General features: G+C 48.3%; 2 protein-coding genes and 1 long non-coding RNA gene across 3 annotated transcripts; 2 read left to right on the plus strand and 1 right to left on the minus strand.

Moving 5' to 3' along the window:
* Positions 1-1649: 1649 nt before the first annotated feature.
* Positions 1650-11953, minus strand: LOC111859283 (programmed cell death protein 4-like). Its single transcript, XM_023841812.2, has 12 exons — positions 11701-11953; positions 11523-11596; positions 7693-7983; positions 7422-7519; positions 4974-5087; positions 4183-4404; positions 3864-3961; positions 3633-3747; positions 3137-3244; positions 2829-2939; positions 2578-2717; positions 1650-2497 (listed from the first exon to the last, which is right to left on the minus strand). Exons 2-12 carry the CDS (start codon positions 11566-11568, stop codon positions 2446-2448), a joined length of 1395 nt encoding a protein of 464 aa, XP_023697580.1. The 5' UTR covers positions 11569-11596; positions 11701-11953; the 3' UTR covers positions 1650-2445.
* Positions 8119-9600, plus strand: LOC140577682 (uncharacterized). The gene is made up of 2 exons (XR_011981832.1): positions 8119-8316; positions 9270-9600. It is a non-coding gene; the product is annotated as an uncharacterized lncRNA (long non-coding RNA).
* Positions 11954-12168: 215 nt separating the features above from the next.
* Positions 12169-19875, plus strand: cyp17a2 (cytochrome P450, family 17, subfamily A, polypeptide 2). Its single transcript, XM_023841784.2, has 9 exons — positions 12169-12480; positions 13260-13696; positions 14480-14618; positions 15381-15610; positions 15775-15861; positions 18264-18455; positions 18634-18803; positions 18884-18987; positions 19103-19875. Exons 2-9 carry the CDS (start codon positions 13376-13378, stop codon positions 19396-19398), a joined length of 1539 nt encoding a protein of 512 aa, XP_023697552.2. The 5' UTR covers positions 12169-12480; positions 13260-13375; the 3' UTR covers positions 19399-19875.
* Positions 19876-20123: the final 248 nt, after the last annotated feature.

The raw sequence follows: 20123 nt of genomic DNA on the forward strand, positions 1-20123 counted from the left end.
GCATAGGGTACGCGGCTACCTACGGCGTAGGGTACAGCATAGGGTACGCGGCTACCTACGGCGTAGGGGACTGCATAGGGTACGCGGCTACCTACGGCGTAGGGTACAGCATAGGGTACGCGGCTACCTACGGCGTAGGGGACTGCATAGGGTACGCGGCTACCTATGGCGTAGGGTACAGCATAGGGTACGCGGCTACCTACGGCGTAGGGGACTGCATAGGGTACGCGGCTACCTACGGCGTAGGGGACTGCATAGGGTACACGGCTACCTACGGCGTAGGGTACAGCATAGGGTACGCGGCTACCTACGGCGTAGGGGACTGCATAGGGTACGCGGCTACCTACGGCGTAGGGTACAGCATAGGGTACATGGCTACCTACGGCGTAGGGGACTGCATAGGGTACACGGCTACCTACGGCGTAGGGTACAGCATAGGGTACGCGGCTACCTACGGCGTAGGGTACAGCATAGGGTACGCGGCTACCTACGGCGTAGGGGACTGCATAGGGTACGCGGCTACCTACGGCGTAGGGTACAGCATAGGGTACGCGGCTACCTACGGCTTAGGGGACTGCATAGGGTACGCGGCTACCTACGGCGTAGGGTACAGCATAGGGTACATGGCTACCTATGGCGTAGGGTACAGCATAGGGTACGCGGCTACCTACGGCGTAGGGGACTGCATAGGGTATGCCGCTACCTACGGTGTAGGGTACAGCATAGGGTACGCGGCTACCTACGGCGTAGGGTACAGCATAGGGTACATGGCTACCTATGGCGTAGGGTACAGCATAGGGTACGCGGCTACCTACGGCGTAGGGGACTGCATAGGGTACGCCGCTACCTACGGTGTAGGGTACAGCATAGGGTACGCGGCTACCTACGGCGTAGGGTACAGCATAGGGTACATGGCTACCTACGGCGTAGGGTACAGCATAGGGTACGCGGCTACCTACGGCGTAGGGGACTGCATAGGGTACGCGGCTACCTACGGCGTAGGGGACTGCATAGGGTACATGGCTACCTATGGCACAGGGCTACCTAAGATGTAGGACACGTGCCTACACGGGTTCCACGTCTATGGTCTTGCCCTGACTCCTCGCCATGGTAACGGGGCCTAGCGGGCACCAAAGCCTTGGCTCTGGGACGTCAAGCAGCATCCTTTGTCCGCAGACGAAATGTCAAGGTTTGGCAGCAGCCTGGAGTCAGACTCCCCTCTGCGTCACACCCTTGGAGATGCGTCCTTCTCTGGGCATATGAGCGGCCAGGCTCCTCCCCTTTCCACCAGGGCACCATTGTCCCCAACGACCACACGGGGGCCTGAGGCACCCTTACTCTGAAGGAGGATCAGGGCCTCCATGGGGAAAAGGAGACCATCACAGCAACTGAAGATTCATCCTGGGGCTTTCAAAGCTGGTCTCTGGTACCACTGCACACAAGTCCCTGACAACAAGGCGGGGAGAGGCCCTCAGATTGCTGTAGGTCACCTGTATGCCGTTTTACTTCACGATTCGTCTCCACTGGTTTTTGTGTCGAAGAAAGAGGCAGCGTCATACCACATCGAGCTGCGACAATTAGTAACGAAGGGTTGTGTAACGTGACGAACTGCGCAGCGGCGCCGAATTAACGACAGAGCCACGCCGAAGACTGATGCAACCTTTTATTGAAGGTATTACAACGTCCACCCTGTAATGCTGCAGAAATGCCGAGGGCTGCTGGAACAAGACAGCAACGCCGCAGAAGGGATTCCGCAAGGCTTCGGTCGATAGCTGAACACGAGATCAAACGTGAAACAGGGAAATGAACCGGAAAAAACAGCTGAACATAACCAAAGAACCCAAATGGGATAAATGCGCTTGGTGCCATTTCATTTGGTGCTCTGACAGCATTACTGACCATTTAGATCACCGACTAAAATGGTGCCATTTGTTCTTTTTTGAGTGGGATCACTGGCTTCCTGAGAAGAGAGTGTGACCCCGGGAGCAAGGGGGGGCATAACCGTGACCATCAGGGCTTGCTGGCCCTCAGCTGCATGGGCGGGTCCACAGCAGCAGTGTTGGCACACATCAGATACATTAATGCTATGGGGGGGCCCCGGTCATACTGGAATAACAGTGGCATCATCTGTCACAGGGCTGATCCCAGGTCAGCTGCAGGCCGGGGTCTCACATTTTGCATATACTGTAGTGAACAATGCGGATCATTATAAGAGAAAATCCAGGAAGCTAGCAGGTTGATCGGCCCCCCATCCCCAACCCCTGTGTCCTGTGAGAGCACCTCAGACAAAGTCAGCAAGAAGCCAGGTGAGAGACGTGTGCGGCACCCCCAAAGCACTCGGGGGAGGGGGGGAGAGGGAACGACAGACAAAAAGAGTGGTGGCGTGCAGGCAGTGTTCCCGCTGAAGATCCCAGCCACGCGACACTCCAGCACCTCACAGGAACCTCAGTGCTTGATCACGCCGCCGTCACCCTCACTGACAAACCGCTTCCGCCCCCTAGTGGAGACAAACACACCTGCTTAGGTGTGATCAAGAACAGCAGCAAATAACTGGCTTAGAAGCAGGAGGACACTGACCGGGAGGGACAGGCGTCCCTCAGCTGTTTGGTGATGACCGCTTCCTGGTAGCATACGTCCACGAAGCTCTCCATGATGCTGTGAGCATGGGGCACATCCAGGTTGATCTCTGGCAGCTCATCGTAGACCCGCTGGAAGCCCTACGGGGGCAGGGTGGGGGAAACGGGACACTTTAAACATGGAGGGATGATCTCTGAGAGCCTGTATTCTGCCCCTGGGTTTTAGACAGACGACATGCAGGCCAGGCCCACCCTGTTCATCTGGTCCAGAGTGATAAGTCCACTTTCCCAGAATGCCTTGAGGAGCTTCACCATCATGTGAATGGCTGACTCGCTGTTGGACTCCAGAACCATAACGACAGCCTGTGGGCCAGGAATAGGTGCCAGCATCAGTGCGGATACCAATGATCTAAGCAAAGCAGAGGGTCCAGCTTACACAGGCACTGGAACGACTAGAAAAACGATTTCTTGCCAAAACTAAACCAGGCCCTGGTGTAATCCCAGTATAACAGCCATAACTGCAGTGCGAGCCTCCCAGTGCTCCGGGAGGAGATCCGAACCTCGTAGACGAGCTCGTGGTGGAAGTGAGGCACCTCAAGGTGTCCTAAGCATCGCTCCGCCTCAGAGACCTCGCCGGAGACCAGGTACTCCTTCAGGAGAAGGTTCATCTGGGGAGAAACAAACAAACAAACAAAAACAGACAGAGAGACACGCAGTGATGTCAGATGACAGAGAGGAAGCGGGACACACAGGTGGGTTTCTGTGACAGTAACGTACATTTAGCTGGTTCTAAATGCTCCCACCTGCCTGAGTTGCCTACCTTGGTCATTAAACATGCATGCGGTGGTTAAATGACGGCGCTTTTGCCCAGATAAGGAGGAAGAGGAGGAGGGTCAGCTCGTCCCCATGTCAGCTAAGGCCAATGGTCCACAGTGCAGCTCTGGTGAGCTGTGTCAGGACACGGATTGCTTCTGGGGGCGGGGCTAACCCCGGCCGCGAGCCCTCTGGGGGCGGGGCTAACCCCGGCCACGAGCCCTCTGGGGCTTGGGAGCCCACCTCTTTGATGAGGTGCTTGACAGGCCTCTGGCCGCCTCCGACACCCCAGACGTTGTCCAGTCGCACCATCTTTGTCTTCATGGACAGAAGCACCGCGGCCCGGTCCAAGGCAGCCCTGGAGAAGACGAAGACGCCCATGATCACCAAGCCCTGAGCTGCACACCCACATCGACTGAAATCACGACCCCAAGCAGCTGCTGATGCAGACTCCACATGAAGCCCCCCCCCCACCTGGCGTGATCACAGTCCACTTTGCCCTTGTAGCAGCTCAGGAAGTCCATGGGGAGCGCATGGTCCGCGATGGCCCTGGCGATAAACTGACCCAGCATCTGGGGACAGACATCACAGCAGGGGGATAATGCCCAGTGCAGTATTACTGAGAACATGGGTCTCTTTGGGACCTGGGGGTGAGGTCCTTACCACCAGGGCCACATGCAAGGTCCACAGTGAATGGAGGGCTTCATGCTACAAATGGGCCGGCACGCGCCGGGGGTCATTTACACAGTTAGCAGGCTCTTCATAAGATCGTTCTGGTCCGTGCCTCGGTTACCTGCGGAGCTTCAGGTGTATCCAGGATGAGGTCCGGCAGGTCCTTCAGCATCTTATCAAAGGCCCGTCCCATCTCAGCCTCCGTCAGGACCTTGCCCACCAAGTCGGAGAGCAGGCGTGACGTCAGCTCCCGGTGGCTTGCCTTGCCCTCTAGGGACAGGGACACAGCCAGCGAGGACACCTCATACTTGTTATGTCCCAGATTAAGTCCCTCCAACAGCATCTGGCATGAGACAGAGTAGCACAGAGCACCTTTACTAAACGCTGGACTAATGCAGTTTAAGCCACGGTAGCTAAAAAATATGAAAATGTCAACAGCACATTTCTGCTCCGGAAACTGGATCAGTCACCTTCTCCCAAGAGAGTCTACAAGAAGTGAAGATACCAGAAGCAGGTTAAACTGGCCCTTAGTCATCAAAACATTGAGACCCTTAGAGCAGAAGAACCCACAAAAGGTCTTCCATAGGAGTATTAGCCAGCTACATAGTCACAGTGTTTCCCTGACGGCTTAAATTTGACCCAGAATTTTGCCTGACACTCAAGGCCCAGCTAGGAAGGGAGTCTCACCTGGACCTCAAGCATGTCCCCAAGCTCAAGAAGATGGGGTCTCACCTGGACCTCAAGCATGTCCCCAAGCTCAAGAAGATGGGGTCTCACCTGGACCTCAAGCGTGTCCCCAAGCTCAAGAAGATGGGGTCTCACCTGGACCTCAAGCGTGTCCCCAAGCTCAAGAAGATGGGGTCTCACCTGGACCTCAAGCGTGTCCCCAAGCTCAAGAAGATGGGGTCTCACCTGGACCTCGCGCGTGTCCCCATGCTCAAAGTACTCCTGCACGATGGGGCAGACGGTCTTCTCCAGCTCCTGCTCGTCCAGCTCGGGCACCACGGTGGCGTATACGGTGTCCCCCTTCACAGGAAAAGTGGAGGTATACCTCACACATCTGACAGGGGCCATGACACCCACAATCAAGGCGAATGAGCAACTTGATAAGCTCCGTTTATGACTGCATTGCTGCTATTCTCTATCCAGGAGAGAGACATCTCTCTCGGAGCCCGTGTGCGAGGAGCGGGACACTCTCGCTCACGTGCAGCAACACGCAGCACACACACGGAGAACATGCTTCTGGTGATCATGGCGGAGAAAATTCCACTTCTGAACGTTTCGTTATGTTTCATTAGAGGGGGGAAACATGAGCAATCGGTCTAAACATTTAGCAAAAGTCCATTAAATGCACAGAGAACTGCACAGTTTTTGTCTGTCAGCTCGTAGTTGTCTGTCATTGCCCCAGGTATGTTATGTATGCTAGCAGTCCGGAGATCGCACTCAATGTCATAAATTATATTAACATGGATTAATGATTAAAAGTAACCCTTAGCCAAGGGGACTGTTACATGTATGTTCATAAATTCAATCTGAAATGGTCAGATCATCATCTGTCGTTCATAAATTAACAGTTTCAGAGCACGGCAGATTGATTTGGAGGCTATTGGCCAACTAAAGTTACCACACAGTAAAGATACTGTCAAAGAAAAAGTCCTGCATTCAGTTTTTTTACAATGAAAGACTTCAACAATGACATACATGTCAGTCCATTCAGATGCCCTGCTGTATCACCCTCTGGAAATGTTTGCAAAATGTATTAAAATATTGGTAGGATCCATATGCGACCATTCTAGCAGCTTGGCTAGCTAATGTTAGCTACTAGTTAAATAGTAGATAACTAAACGGGCTACGCTAAGGGAAAGCTAATACAATAATCTTGCTTTGTCAAAGCCTTTAAATCAATTTCTTCTTAAAACAATCCTCATTACTATCACAATCTTCATCAGAGGAAGGATTAATTTTATCATCACTGTTGGGAAATGATTGAACTTGTTGCAGAGATTCTTCTGTAGAAAAATGAGAGTGCCAAAAACAAACTGCCCAATTCCGAGTGCCGTTTTATGTCATTCTTGGCCGGTGTCACTGCGTGCGGCTTATCTCCACCTCGAATTAACTCGTCGTTGGCATATCAATAGCCACTTGCACTTGGGGGCGTCTACAGTTAAGACGCGATAAGAAAATGCGTTAGCTGATTATTAAAAAAAATTTCCTATAAAAGTGGACATATGTGTTTGTTGATAGCTGGTGTATTTGAAAGAAGACACAGTAAGGGTTGTAATATTTTTCTTAAGTCTGTCTGACATAAACAAGCGGAGTTATTTAGGTTGTCGCGCACTTCAGAAAATCCACCTCGAGAGAAAAAAATTAAGCACCACGTAATGATTTGTATGTATTTTACGAAAACAATAATTTATTGTATTTGTGAGATAACATTTTAAAGTAGACAGTAAGGTTGATTATGTATTTTTTGAGCATATTCAACAAGCACTGACAGATATAACGACGTTAGTTTCCCATATTTACAAATATTTTCTAAGTTTAGGCCTCGGTGCCTTAGTCGACTTCGTCGGGGGTTAAATAGGGGCTCTCTTTTTACAGACTGCCGAAAACTGAATAAGTAATATCGCACTTGGGCTGGTCATATACAGCCGATACCCGATCTGTCCGATTAGGTACGGCTCAGTGCTCCTCTAACTATAATCTATAATAGCCACTTTCAAAGCAATGTTGCTGCAGTTTGCAACTCAAGAATGTTAATTTATGTACTGTATGTATGAGAAAGAGCGATGTCAATTCTGTTCCTAATTTGTCTCTTTTTTCTCTTAAATTACAAATAGTACCGATAACGTACCGGACCGATAAGCAGTATCGGTAAGAGTAGTAGTACCATTAAAATCTTAACGGTACTTATTCCAAGTCAGGAAACCGGGGAAGCCGACTTGACACCAGGCAGCTTCCATCCTCTGTTGAAATCACCCAGAATCCAGCAGGCCTTAATGGGGGCTTGAGCAAGCAAAGGACTCGGTGGGGTGCCTATGCAAAGCGGGGGACCCACAGGGAACGGGGAAGGAGCGCACTCGCATCACTGCCTTCTGCTGGTGCGGCGTGAAGAAACGCTACTCTGATAGCTCAGGAGGGAACCACCGCCTGAGGGAACCCCCGCCTGAGGGAACCCCCGCCTGAGGGAACCCCCGCCTGAGGGAACCCCCGCCTGAGGGAACCCCCGCGACAAGAGCAATGAGTAACCCGCCAGGCAGGACTAAGGACCCAGCACACCCAAGAAAATGGGTCAAAGAGTTACAGCGCGCATCATCTTCGTATGTAATGCCACATGCCATGGCTGCTTCCGGCACTGACCTGGGAGGACTCATCATAGTTGGGATCTTTGGCATCTGGTTCTTCCATTTCATAGACCATCCCAGCAGCTCCCCAGACGCCTTTACCACCAGCACCACCTGTCCAGGAAACCGCACGACCACGTCACAGTAATGTGGTGGAAACCAGAGACAGAGGTAAGATAACTCATCTCACGAATGATGTGAGGAGAGCAGCGGCCTCAGGGAGTGGCCTGAGATTCCCCTTGTTCCCACACGGTTCCCACGTGGTTCCCCGCTGCAGCTTACGGTACCTTTCTTGGGCAGACCCCGACCCTTGCCCATCCTGGACTTGCGGTCGTTGGTACTGACTCTGCCCTTGGGGCTGGTGGGGTCGACCCCCGCGTCCCCGCCCGTTTCAGACAGCGACTCGCGGGTGGAATCTCGGGAGGAGGTCCGCCGTAGGCGCCTCCTGGCTTTGGCCTTCAGTCGAGCCTCGTGGAGCGCCTTCTCCTGCGGGGTCCAGTTTCCATTCACTTCTGCCTCATCCAGCAGGTCATCATTGTCCCCATAGGACTCGTCCACAGCCTCTGAAGGTAAAGTTCCTGCAAACAGGCACTCAGACTAAGAGACAACGTTCACTGCAGCACCAGAGGGGTGGGCAGGGAGGCAGGAACTAGCAGTAAATCAATAAATGGAAAATTGCACCAACAACACAAAGGACATGGGTTCAAATCTAGAGGTCGACCGATATATCGGGCCGATATTTAGCATTTTTTAATGTATCGGCATCGGCCGATATCCGAGTGCACTACGCCGATTTTCAGACAGGCACGTCTGCGGGCAGCCCAGTGTTATTGTTGCTGTGGAACACGTGACCCATGCTGCCTTGTGCAGGACCACAGCCAGAAGTTTTGGAAGAGTCCTGGGATAAAACGGTAAGGCTTAAATTCTGATCTTTCAATGACCTGTTTATTTAAGTAGTTTGCTATGAAATGTTGTTTTAAAAGAAAACGCGAATTACGCTATTGGGAACTGGGGTAATGATAATGAGCCTTCAACCAACTGTAGCTTACAGGTAACATTAAGGATCATTGATTCTAATAGAGTTCGTTTTGTGCGCTTATTAGTGGGCTCACAGACGTTTTTTAATCGTTAAAAATCATTTTAATTGTTAACATTTTAATTATTACCATATCAGCCCGATGTTATCAGTTATGCTTTTTTTCTTGTGTCGGAGAGTTTCACTCTGTGAGTGTGTGGGGCGGAGCAGGCAGCTCTCAAATACTGCAGCATGTGTGAGAGTTGCGTTACTCTGCCCTGATCACAGACAGCGCCGTCCTCGGAGACACAGAGCTGCTAAGAACAATGCATGGCGGAGAAAAGTGTTTGTTCGAAAGCGTGGTTACCATTTACTTGAGCTGATGCTGACAATGGTCCTTCTGTGCAACTTTTTTTCATTTGAGACCAGAGATTCAAACAATTTGTCAGACGTCTAGATAAAAAGTGCATGACTTTGCGCAGTTAGTTTCCTCATTAAACATGTCTATCCTTTATACGGGCTTATACGTAGACAACGTCACAATCACCAGGGGCTTATGTTGTCCTTGCATACAAGGCTGTGCAATACGACAGTTATTTTATTTTATTTTCTGGGATCACTAGATTCTGATTGTGAATTTGGCTTTAAGCTATCTGTCTGCTAACAACAGAAACAACATGTTAGTGTACACTACTCATCATACTATGATGCACTTAGTGTTTTTTTTTCTTCAAAATGTATTAGAGTGTAATTGTTTTAATGTGCATGGAATACTGGAATTGTAGAATGAATTGAAGATGAAGGTACTATAATAAAAATTCTAACCTTGCATTTATTCTTCTGTTTTAGTAATTGCTGTCTGATGGCTGAACAAAAATCTAATCCTGTATGGCAGCATTTCACAAAGCCAACACCAGGAAAAGCCAGGTGCAATATCTGCAGCAGACTGGTGAGCTTGGGAGCTGAAGAATGAGTTTGCTGCTAAAGAGATTCTGATGCTGCTATCTTTATTGTTTATAAGTTTAAGTTGTTTATAAGTTGTATTGTGTTTTTGTTATTTAAGTTTATATTAAATTTACACAAGTCAGTATTCAATAAATGCTAAGTTGAGAAATTTTGTGTATCGTTTGTTATTATTAATGTGATATTTTATCATGCAAATAGAGGGGAAAACGTGCAATTTTCGGCCAAAAAATATCGGCAGCATATATCGGCCATCGGCTGACCCTGACTCCTAAATATCGTCATCGGCATCGGCTATTGAAAAACCCATATCGGTCGACCTCTATTCAAATCCCATGGAGTAAACATGACCATTTCCACTGCAAAGCATGCTGGGAATGAGCAAGCTTGAGAAAGTGGCACCATGGTGGGTTTGCCTGCCTGTCACTACTGCATACAGGCTCTTTATGCCGTTAATGAATATATTTCATGTTTAGCATCACTTACACATACATACTGGTTATTATGGGAAATCTTAGCGAAACAGAAACTCATTAGAAACCCCATATTTACCCCGTTGCAGATTTACACAATGACTGTATGACCCATAATCAATCTCTAACGATATTGCGTCACACACAAACACACCCAAGACCATAAGATATCTCAATGCCCCCACTGAGCCAGCAAAGCCCTATTTAACAATCTGCATAAAACACTGAAATCTGCTGTTTTTCCAAATGCATTCTAATGCTAATTGCATTAAAGGTTATGTAAACCGTTTCTCTGTTTATTACAGTTTTACTGATAGCATAAACATACCCCACATCACAAAGTGAGAAAACGAGTCTGGCGTGTTGATTATGTTCTGTACACTCTCCTTTAGGGGCGGGGAAGCAGGCACCCTCCTCTGATTTGCCCGTTAACCTTCACAGCGCAGATAAGCTGCTCACGCCATTGGCCCAAACCCCACACAAAGCTGACAGGAGTGATAAAGTCAGACGCAGACACAGATACCAGTCCTGTGTCACCGAGTTACAGTCAAGCTGAAATTTACCAAAACGAGGATTAAATCACATAGCACCACACAACCTGCTTAGAGTACGACAATAAAAACCTACATACCTTCTGAGCACCAACCTTACAGTTTCATAGTCCCCCACATCCAAAGAAATAAAACTGGTTTTATTGGAAGCACAAACAGGCCTGGCGAAGACACCAAACTATGGTCACATGTTCGGTCAGCCTCTCTAATCAACAGAAACAGTGGTGCCGTGCTAAAGGAGGAACCACGGTTTACACAGGTGAAAAGCTTTTTCCAGAGCATGCAAGTCTTCAGCAATGTTCTGCAGGACGTTCAAGTCCAGCTACATGCTTTACAGACATCATCTCAGGAGGGTTATTTACTCCAAATGCAATGAGACATAAAAGCAGCAGTTTCTTATGACTCAAGCGACATCTGGCTAAATGTTGGCGCTGTCTGCTGTGTCTGGTACGGCGAAATAAACATCCTCGCTGGAAGTACGTGACAGCATTACTATCGTACATACTATATCTTTCATCCATTTACACAGTAGAATATCGAGGACTGAGAAGCAATGTCTTCATTTTGCAGGCTTATGCCTTCTCAAAAATGCCATTTCTGACACAGAAACTGCATTAATAACAGACAGGAAAGAAATGTAGAGTGCACAGGGGAGGAGACGGAAACAAAGGCAAAAGGCTTGTGTTTCTCCCGCAGTGATTCTGTGAGGCCCCGCAGCGCTTTCTGCAGGGTTAATCAGACAGTGTAATCAATGGCAGGCTGCGCCCAGCACGCAGGACCTCACCTACAGAAATACAGCTATTAACTGAGGGGCACCATGTGCTGAGATTCACGTCACATGCAAAGTAAAAAGTCAGCATCCACAACATCAGATCCTGTCTTCGTAACCCCCAAAGAAAAGGATCAGAACCCCTGAATCCCAGCACTGAAGAGAGAGAGAGAGAAACCCGGAGAAGTGAAGGCTGCACACTATAGGAGCACATGGTAGACCACGGAACAATGCATCGCGTTTAAGAGGTTGCAAGTTGCATGTACACGGTTTGCACCCTGCATGCACGCCGGGACTAACAGTGGGTAAAGGCAGCAGACAATACCCCGAATCGCCAGCATCTTACCGTCCTGCTGCGGAGGGAGAGTCCACGATGCCACTTCGGTCGCCATGTCTCCGCCTGCGCCCTGAACGTCGAAGCTGCCACGAAAACAGGGCGCCTCATGTCATGTGGGGGCATGTGCCGTGCCCGCGCACCAAGAACGCGCGTCCGCGATACCGTCCATTTTAGAGCACACACCTACCTCTCCGGATAATCAGCCAGCAAGGGAAGTACTCAGCAAAAACGTAAAATGCACCATATACACTAACGAGATCCGCTATGTGGCGTTGTATATTCCCTGAAATATAGACAAAATAAACTACGTGTGAATATAATATGTTTTGAAATTGTACACGAAAAAAAAGCACTGTAAAAATGCAAAAACAGCAGATGTAAGGCAGCCAAGTCGCACGTAAACAGAGCCTGCTTTAACTCAGGGGCACACGGCGAAACACGTGCCCAAACCGAGTACAGGGACTGGCTGCCAGTAGGGCGGGACTGTTCAGTACAGACCAATCAGCGGCCCTGTAAGGCGGGCTTTCTTTTCCCCGCCCCCCACAATCTTCTAAAATTCTTTGCACATGGTGCTATTTCATCTGGGCCTAGGGACAGGATTTTATATTGTAGTGCTTATTAGCCTATTGTATTTATTGTACCGTTTTAGCGAAGCACGCAAATGATAATTCTATTGTGACTCTGACTCCTTTACAGCAAGTACAGTATGTTTGTAATTTGCCTTACTTGTATGTCAGCTTGGACAAAAGTTTCTGCCAAATAAAGTAAATGTTAATGTATTATCTCTGCAGATCCACATGTCCATAGTCTGATATCTACTGAAAGTTAAGAAATAATCACAGGCTCCGTTTATGCACCACTAGATGGTAGCCAAGAGAAAGGGATTTCCTGTCAGTTAGGGTTGACTGGATTCTGCTCTAAATTTGAAGACATTTCCATTAGTGTTGGATCAGGCACAGGAAGGCCTGTGAGTACCTGCAGACTGCAGCAAGTAGTGTTTTTGTTGAGATTACTGCATGCCCTGGAGGTGACGCAGGCGTGCTGATTGCTAAGGGCTAATCAGAGTAGCCTTCGGCCTGGAGGGCCTTTTATAGCCCATCGCGTACATCTGACGTCTCAGAACATCCATCATTTCAGCAGACGGAAAGTTTCACAACGGCAGATGGTCTCATTGTCACTCAAGGATGAGATACTGTACATTTTAGTCCATGATAAAAAAGCACAGGCCTGACAGGGTCAAAGTGGACGTGCACCATGAGGCAGATCTGCAGTGTGCTGAGCATCTCAGGGACGTGAGAGCAAGGTGCTGCTCTGTGGGGATATATCTGAGATCCCCACACGGTCATGCGAGCACCAATGCGTTATTAGACTAAGTTATCTCCTACTGTGTTTTAATTATTGATCACAAAGAGGTATAGATTTAAGCATAAATATATAAGTATAAATATAAGTATAAATATATAAGTTTAAATATATAAGTATGAATATAAGTATAAATATATAAGCATAAATATATAAGTATGAATATAAGTACATATATAAGCATAACTATATAAGTATACATATATAAGTATGAATATGAGTATACATATATAAGCATAAATATATAAGTATACATTTATAAGTATAAATATATAAGTATGAATATAAGTATAAATATATAAGCATAAATATATAAGTATAAATATGTCTCCAGCCTCCCATAACTAAATAATTGATAACTTGTGATGTTTACTTCCATAACAGAGTCTGCAGTCGCCCCTGACCTGCCCCCCCCCCACCAACCCTCGAGGCCGCGTGACGCCTGCAGACGTTTCATAAAGGGGGGAGCCGCCGTCCATGCTTAGAGCCCTGTGTCCCTCATGGCCGCTCTGGACCTCCCCGCTGGGGTGCTGCTCTCGCTGTTGGCGCTGCTGGCGGTGCTGCTGTTTGTGCCCCTGTGCCGCCGCTGCCCCACCGCACCGCACCTGCCCTGCCTTCCTTCTCTGCCCGTGCTGGGCAGCCTGCTGAGCCTGAGGGGCCGGGGGCCCCCCCACCTGCTCTACGCTGAGCTGGCACGGGACCACGGCGCGTTGTTCGCCCTCTATCTGGGGCCGCACTACACTGTCGTGGTGAACGACTTCAGGCACGCCAGGGAGGTGCTCCTGCAGCGCGGCAAGGACTTTGCTGGCAGGCCAAAGATGGTGAGTGGGGGGCACTGTGCTTGTGAGAGAGCATGTGAGAGCGTGTGACAATATGTTTCAGTGTGTGCAAGTTATGTATGAGAGTGTATGCATGAAAGTGTGCAGGAGCATGGGAGAGTATGAATGAGTGTGAATGTGTGTGTGAGAGGGAATATGATTGATTGTATGTGTGTGTGTGTGACAGAATGTTTGATTGTGTGTGCAAGTGTCTGTATGTATGAAAGCATGTGTATCAGAGTGTGTAAGCATGTGAGAGTATGTTTGTGTGTGAGGGAATGTTTGAGTGTGTGTGCAAGTGTTTGTATTTATGAAAACATATGTATCAGAGTGTGACCATATGAGAATATGTAGGTGTGTGTCTTTGTGTGTGACAGTATGTTTGAGTGAAAGTGTTTGTATGTATGAGAGTGTTTGTATCAGAGTGTGTGTGAGTGAGAGTACATTTGAGTGTGTGTGTCAGCAAGAGTACGTTTTAATGTATGTGCGAGTATCTGTTTACATTAGAGTGTGTGTATCACGGTGTGTGTGAGCATGTGAGAGTATGTCTGAGTGTGTGTGTATCACAGCGCGTATGAGCATGTTAGAGTATGTCTGAGTGTGTGTTGCATTAATTTCCTCTGCCCCACAATCACGATGCCTTGTGAGAATCTGGCAAATGAAGCCTAAACTTACACTCAGAACAGATACCTGAGATTCTAAAAGGTCCTTATCCCCATGGCCTCTTCCCAGAGAAAACTACCACCAAGCTGCTAATCACAGGCATCTCGCTCACACCCCCTGCAGGTCACCACGGAGCTGCTGAGTCGGGGGGGGAAAGACATTGCCTTTGCCGACTATAGCCCTCTATGGAAGAGCCACCGCAAGCTGGTGCACTCGTGCTTCGCCATGTTTGGAGAGGGGAGCAGCAAGCTGCAGGCCATTGGTGAGGAGGCCCTCTCGTTTTGGGGGGTGGGGGCAGGGGGGCACCCTCCGGGGCCATTTCTGCACAAAGCCAAAGATGCAGCATTTGCAGAGTCTGAGCTGTCAGCTCAGCTTCTCTAAGCTCCCTAGCTGCCTAACCTTGCCAACGTCCCTAAGGGCCCCTTTCTACTACACCGGGTAAACTTTTGGTACTTCAAAAAAGTTGTTGGTATTCCAGTGGTGTAAAAACCGGTACCTGCGCCGAATTACATCACAACTTAAGGGGGGGGGGGGGGGGGGATTTTGTACTGAATTCAAAAATGGCTGTAGTATATTATATAACTGGACAATGTGCAATATTAATACCAACAATGACGCTTGGGTCTCTTCATTTGTCCGCACATCCATTACTATTGCTTTTTTTTGTTAATTTATGGTTGTTTTCTGAGTTTGTAACTTTTTTCCAGATGCCAGTTGTATTATGTTTAGAGGCAGGCAGTTTGCATAATCAATCCATAAAGGAAAGTGTTTGCAAGTCCCACCCAAAGTACCAAAGAAGTACCCCAGCTGGTGTGGTACTTCGGGTACTGGAACTTTTGGGACAGGTACTCGAAAATACCATACCAAAAGTATGGTGCAGTGGAAAAACACCCTAAGTTCCCTAACTTTGTTAATGTTGCCCTTCAATCACAGGCGTTCACCCTCCTGTGACATCATTCACTCTCCCTTTTGCAGGTCTGCTTTGTGTGGGTCACCTTATGCAAGTGTGTGTGTTTTGACACAGTATGTGAAGAGGCTGCTAGCCTGTGTGCAGACCTGCTGGCGAAGACAGGCCAGCCACTGGACCTCGGGCTGGCCCTGATGCGAGCCGTCACCAATGTGGTGTGTACGCTCGTGTTTAGCTCCACCTACCAGCCCCAGGATCCCGAGCTCCACAGAGTCATGGACTACAACAGGGGCATTGTGCAGACCATTGCTTGTGGAGGATTGGTGGACATCTTCCCCTGGCTCAAGGTACTTTATGCTGAGCTCTTCCTGGTGGCATAATAGCCATAAAAAGCCATCCACCATATCTTTAACCCCCAATCATTTGAGCATGATGATATCACAGTAAGAAAAGTCTGCTTCAGCTAGTTAAATAACCAGGAAAAACCTTACTGGGAGAATTTTCTCCATAGATTTTCCCTAATAAAGATGTGATGAAACTGAAGAAGTGCATTGGTGTCAGAGATGAGCTGCTGAACAGGAAACTGAGGGAGCACAAGGTAAGACAGAGAGAGAGGAGAGAAAAAGCGGGAAACTGAGGGAACACAAGGTAAGAAAGAGAGAGAGGAGAGAAAAGGCAGGAAACTGAGGGAGCACAAGGTAAGAGAGAGAGAGGGAGGAGAGAAAAGGCGGGAAACTGAGGGAACACAAGGTAAGAAAGAGAGAGAGGAGAGAAAAGGCGGGAAACTGAGGGAACACAAGGTAAGAAAGAGAGAGAGGAGAGAAAAGGCGGGAAACTGAGGGAACACAAGGTAAGAAAGAGAGAGGAGAGAAAAGGCAGGAAACTGAGGGAGCACAAGGTAAGAAAGAGAGAGAGGAGAGAAAAGGCGGGAAACTGAGGGAGCACAAGGTAAGAAAGAGAGAGGAGAGAAAAGGCAGGAAACTGAGGGAGCACAAGGTAAGAAAGAGAGAGAGGAGAGAAAAGGCGGGAAACTGAGGGAACACAAGGTAAGAAAGAGAGAGGAGAGAAAAGGTGGGAAACTGAGGGAACACAAGGTAAGAGAGAGAGAGAGGAAAGAAAAGGCGGGAAACTGAGGGAGCACAAGGTAAGAGAGAGAGGAGAGAAAAGGCGGGAAACTGAGGGAGCACAAGGTAAGAGAGAGAGAGAGGAGAGAAAAGGTGGGAAACTGAGGGACCACAAGGTATAAGAGAGAGGAGAGAAATGGTAGGAGTAGGTGGGAGGGAGACATTATTTTGACTGCTCCCTGTGCAGTGTGGCTTGGGGTCTTCACATCCAGGCACTGTGCACTCATTAATTTTTATAAACAAAAAGTGCAGAATAACTTCCCTGTCATGATACGACGTCCACATCAAGGTAGCTAAACTGAAACCACAGGAATACAGTTCAGGTAAGTATCCTGTGCCCTGAGTGTTAGTGTTAGCCAAGTTATCAAAGTTGGGGCTGTTAGTGAGTAAGTATCCTGTGTCCTGAGTGTGAGTGTTAGCCAAGTTATCAAAGTTGGGGCTGTTAGTGAGTAAGTGTCCTGTGCCCTGAGTGTGAGTGTTAGCCAAGTTATCAAAGTTGGGGCTGTTAGTGAGTAAGTATCCTGTGTCCTGAGTGTGAGTGTTAGCCAAGTTATCAAAGTTGGGGCTGTTAGTGAGTAAGTATCCTGTGCCCTGAGTGTGAGTGTTAGCCAAGTTATCAAAGTCGGGGCTGTTAGTAAGTATCCTGTGCCCTGAGTGTTAGTGTTAGCCAAGTTATCAAAGTTAGGGCTGTTAGTGAGTAAGTATCCTGTGCCCTGAGTGTTAGTGTTAGCCAAGTTATCAAAGTCGGGGCTGTTAGTGAGTAAGTGTCCTGTGCCCTGAGTGTGAGTGTTAGCCAAGTTATTAAAGTTGGGGCTGTTAGTGAGTAAGTATCCTGTGCCCTGAGTGTTAGTGTTAGCCAAGTTATCAAAGTTGGGGCTGTTAGTGAGTAAGTATCCTGTGCCCTGAGTGTGAGTCTTAGCCAAGTTATCAAAGTTGGGGCTGTTAGTGAGTAAGTATCCTGTGCCCTGAGTGTGAGTGTTAGCCAAGTTATCAAAGTTGGGGCTGTTAGTGAGTAAGTATCCTGTGCCCTGAGTGTGAGTGTTAGCCAAGTTATCAAAGTTGGGGCTGTTAGTGAGTAAGTATCCTGTGTCCTGAGTGTGAGTGTTAGCCAAGTTATCAAAGTTGGGGCTGTTAGTGAGTAAGTATCCTGTGTCCTGAGTGTGAGTGTTAGCCAAGTTATCAAAGTTGGGGCTGTTAGTGAGTAAGTATCCTGTGCCCTGAGTGTGAGTGTTAGCCAAGTTATCAAAGTTGGGGCTGTTAGTGAGTAAGTATCCTGTGCCCTGAGTGTGAGTGTTAGCCAAGTTGGGGCTGTTAGTGAGTAAGTATCCCACGCGCTTGGTATCTTTTAGGTGACTCATTGTTATCCTCTCTATTTTGATATTCTGGTCACAGATTTTCCTATTTCCTAGACAGCAAGCAAAAATATGGTTAGTTATTCATATTTTACTTTAGAAACATATACGATTTTTCTGTATTAAATCGGTATTCATTGTTTACAAATGGCTGTCTATTGCAAAATTATTTCTGATCTGGTGGGATATCAATTGTTCAAATTCTTCATTTTCCACCTGAATGAGTCCAGCTGGTTCATTTTCATTTGGTCTAAATATGCACCATGACTCACAACATGGCTGCTTTTTCAGTCGCCTCAACAACTGAAGAGTGAAAGTACATCCAGAAATATATGTAATAGCTACGCAGCCCTACTGGAAGCAGGATTCTGGTCCACATTTTCCAGAGTGTCAGTGTTAGCATGGGTTAATGTGTTTTATAGACTGTTAAATGTTAAATAATGTTCTCCGATGGGGTGGAGCCGGGTTACTGCATTTTGTGGTGGTGAACACTAAGATTTACAGGGTCAACCCCACTGATGCAGGAGAGCTACAGCCCTGAGGTTACGCGTGACCTGCTGGATGCGCTCCTGAAAGGCCAACAAGGCGCAAGGGACGAGTTCCGGATCACTGATGACCATGTCCTCATGACTGCGGCAGATGTGTTTGGGGCTGGTGTGGAGACCACCTCCACAACTTTACTGTGGATGATCGCCTTCTTACTACACTACCCCGAGGTATGGTCTGGGGACATGCATCCTGGGTGATATGAGTACCATGAGATATCTAGTTACAGCGGGCTGAAGCTTTTGTTTATCTTGCTGATGAGCCAGGAGCTGCTATTTGGAACTGGATGCTGGACCTGATAGAAGCATTTCTGCATGTGAAAATGATGAATGGGGTTTTTATCTCAAGGTGCAGGAGCGAATCCAGCAGGAGCTGGATGAGCAGATCGGGTTGGACCGCTCCCCCACACTGGAAGACCGTGGCCGGCTGCCTTACCTGGAGAGCACCCTGTGCGAGGTGATGAGGATCCGGCCTGTCAGCCCAGTTCTTATCCCACATGTGGCTCTGCAGGACACCAGGTAGCCTGGGAGATGCCTTATAGCCCTGTCAGCATGTGGTCCAGCTGGAGTTCATTAGGTCCTCTATGTTTATCTTTCAGCATTGGAGTACACCACATTCCCAAGGGTACACATGTGTTGGTCAACATGTGGTCCATCCACCATGACCCACAGAGGTGGGGAGACCCTGGCAGGTTCAGGCCAGGTAAGGTGACAGGTCCAGTCTGTGTCAGTCATGGAGAGAAAGACAGAATTTTGCCAAGGGGATGAATGAAATACCTCTGTAGGTGACACTGAGGTCTCCTGCTCACTTCTCCCAGAACGATTCCTGGACAATGAGGGCCGGCGCGTCTCTCCACCCTGGTTCCTCCCATTTGGGGCAGGGCCACGGGTCTGCGTGGGCGAGTCGCTGGCCAAACTGGAGCTCTTCCTGTTTAGTAGCTGGCTGCTGCAGCACTTTGCCTTCACCGTCCCACAGGGTGCACCCCTGCCAGACCTCCAGGGCCGATTTGGTGTCGTGCTACAGCCACAGGACTACATAGTCTCAGTCACCCCCCGTTTTGGGAAAGACTCTGACCCTCCAGAGATCAGGGAGGTAAAACCTGATCCACAGTGAAAAAGCATTAGCAAAGAAACACACTCCCTGTGACATTACTGCTGATGTCTCTGTAAGCAGCAAAAGTGTGATCTAAATATAAAAACAAAAGTAACAACAAGACTCTTGATGGTTATTGAAATAACTGCATTTCATCATGACCCTGGCATATTCTGGGCAAATCCACAGGGTCCCTTGTGAGCAGTAATGACTGACAGGTAAGTCACAAACCAATTAGATAAAACATAAAGACCACCCTTATGTGAAGCAAATTTTATTGACTATCTCATAAAAAAAGATCTGGGACATATTAACTAACATTTGGTACTCATAATTGAAACACTGAATGCAGAAGAAATGGACAGGAGTGAAGACCTGATTTTGACAATGGTCAAATCATTTTGGTCAGATGACTGGGTCAGAGCATCTCCGAAAACGTAAGTGCTCATTGTCAGCTGTGGTGAATGCCTACCAACAGTAATCTGAGGAGGGAAAATCCACAATCCACAGACAGGGTGTTGGTGATATTCGTTGATGCGAGATGTTGTCTGATGAATAATGTGGACGGCTGCATGTTGAGCATCTATGGGATGTGCGATCTATGGCTACACAGCCCCATTACGCGGGAGGGCTCAGTGCCCTGTGTGTTGTGATACATCACTACTCTGAAACCTTACTCCTGTGGTACATTACTTCTGTAGCCATCATTAAAATTATCTGCCATTTGTGCCACCGTAGTCCTTCTG

This window comes from Paramormyrops kingsleyae, chromosome 12 (assembly GCF_048594095.1).
Source record: "Paramormyrops kingsleyae isolate MSU_618 chromosome 12, PKINGS_0.4, whole genome shotgun sequence".
In the NCBI taxonomy this organism is placed as follows: Eukaryota; Metazoa; Chordata; class Actinopteri; order Osteoglossiformes; family Mormyridae; genus Paramormyrops; species Paramormyrops kingsleyae.

Bases quoted from the DNA above. Each gene is read 5' to 3' on its own strand.
- LOC111859283 (XM_023841812.2), bottom strand. From the start codon at position 11,568: ATGGCGACCGAAGTGGCATCGTGGACTCTCCCTCCGCAGCAGGACG. The intron at 4,405-4,973 runs GTGAGACCCCAT...GTCTCATGCCAG, and splicing joins GGGACACGCGCGAGGTCCAG to ATGCTGTTGGAGGGACTTAA. The intron at 3,748-3,863 runs GTGGGGGGGGGG...CGTCTTCTCCAG, and splicing joins GTGGACTGTGATCACGCCAG to GGCTGCCTTGGACCGGGCCG.
- cyp17a2 (XM_023841784.2), top strand. From the start codon at position 13,376: ATGGCCGCTCTGGACCTCCCCGCTGGGGTGCTGCTCTCGCTGTTGGCG. The intron at 15,611-15,774 runs GTACTTTATGCT...TTTTCTCCATAG, and splicing joins ACATCTTCCCCTGGCTCAAG to ATTTTCCCTAATAAAGATGT. The intron at 15,862-18,263 runs GTAAGACAGAGA...CCACTGATGCAG, and splicing joins GGAAACTGAGGGAGCACAAG to GAGAGCTACAGCCCTGAGGT.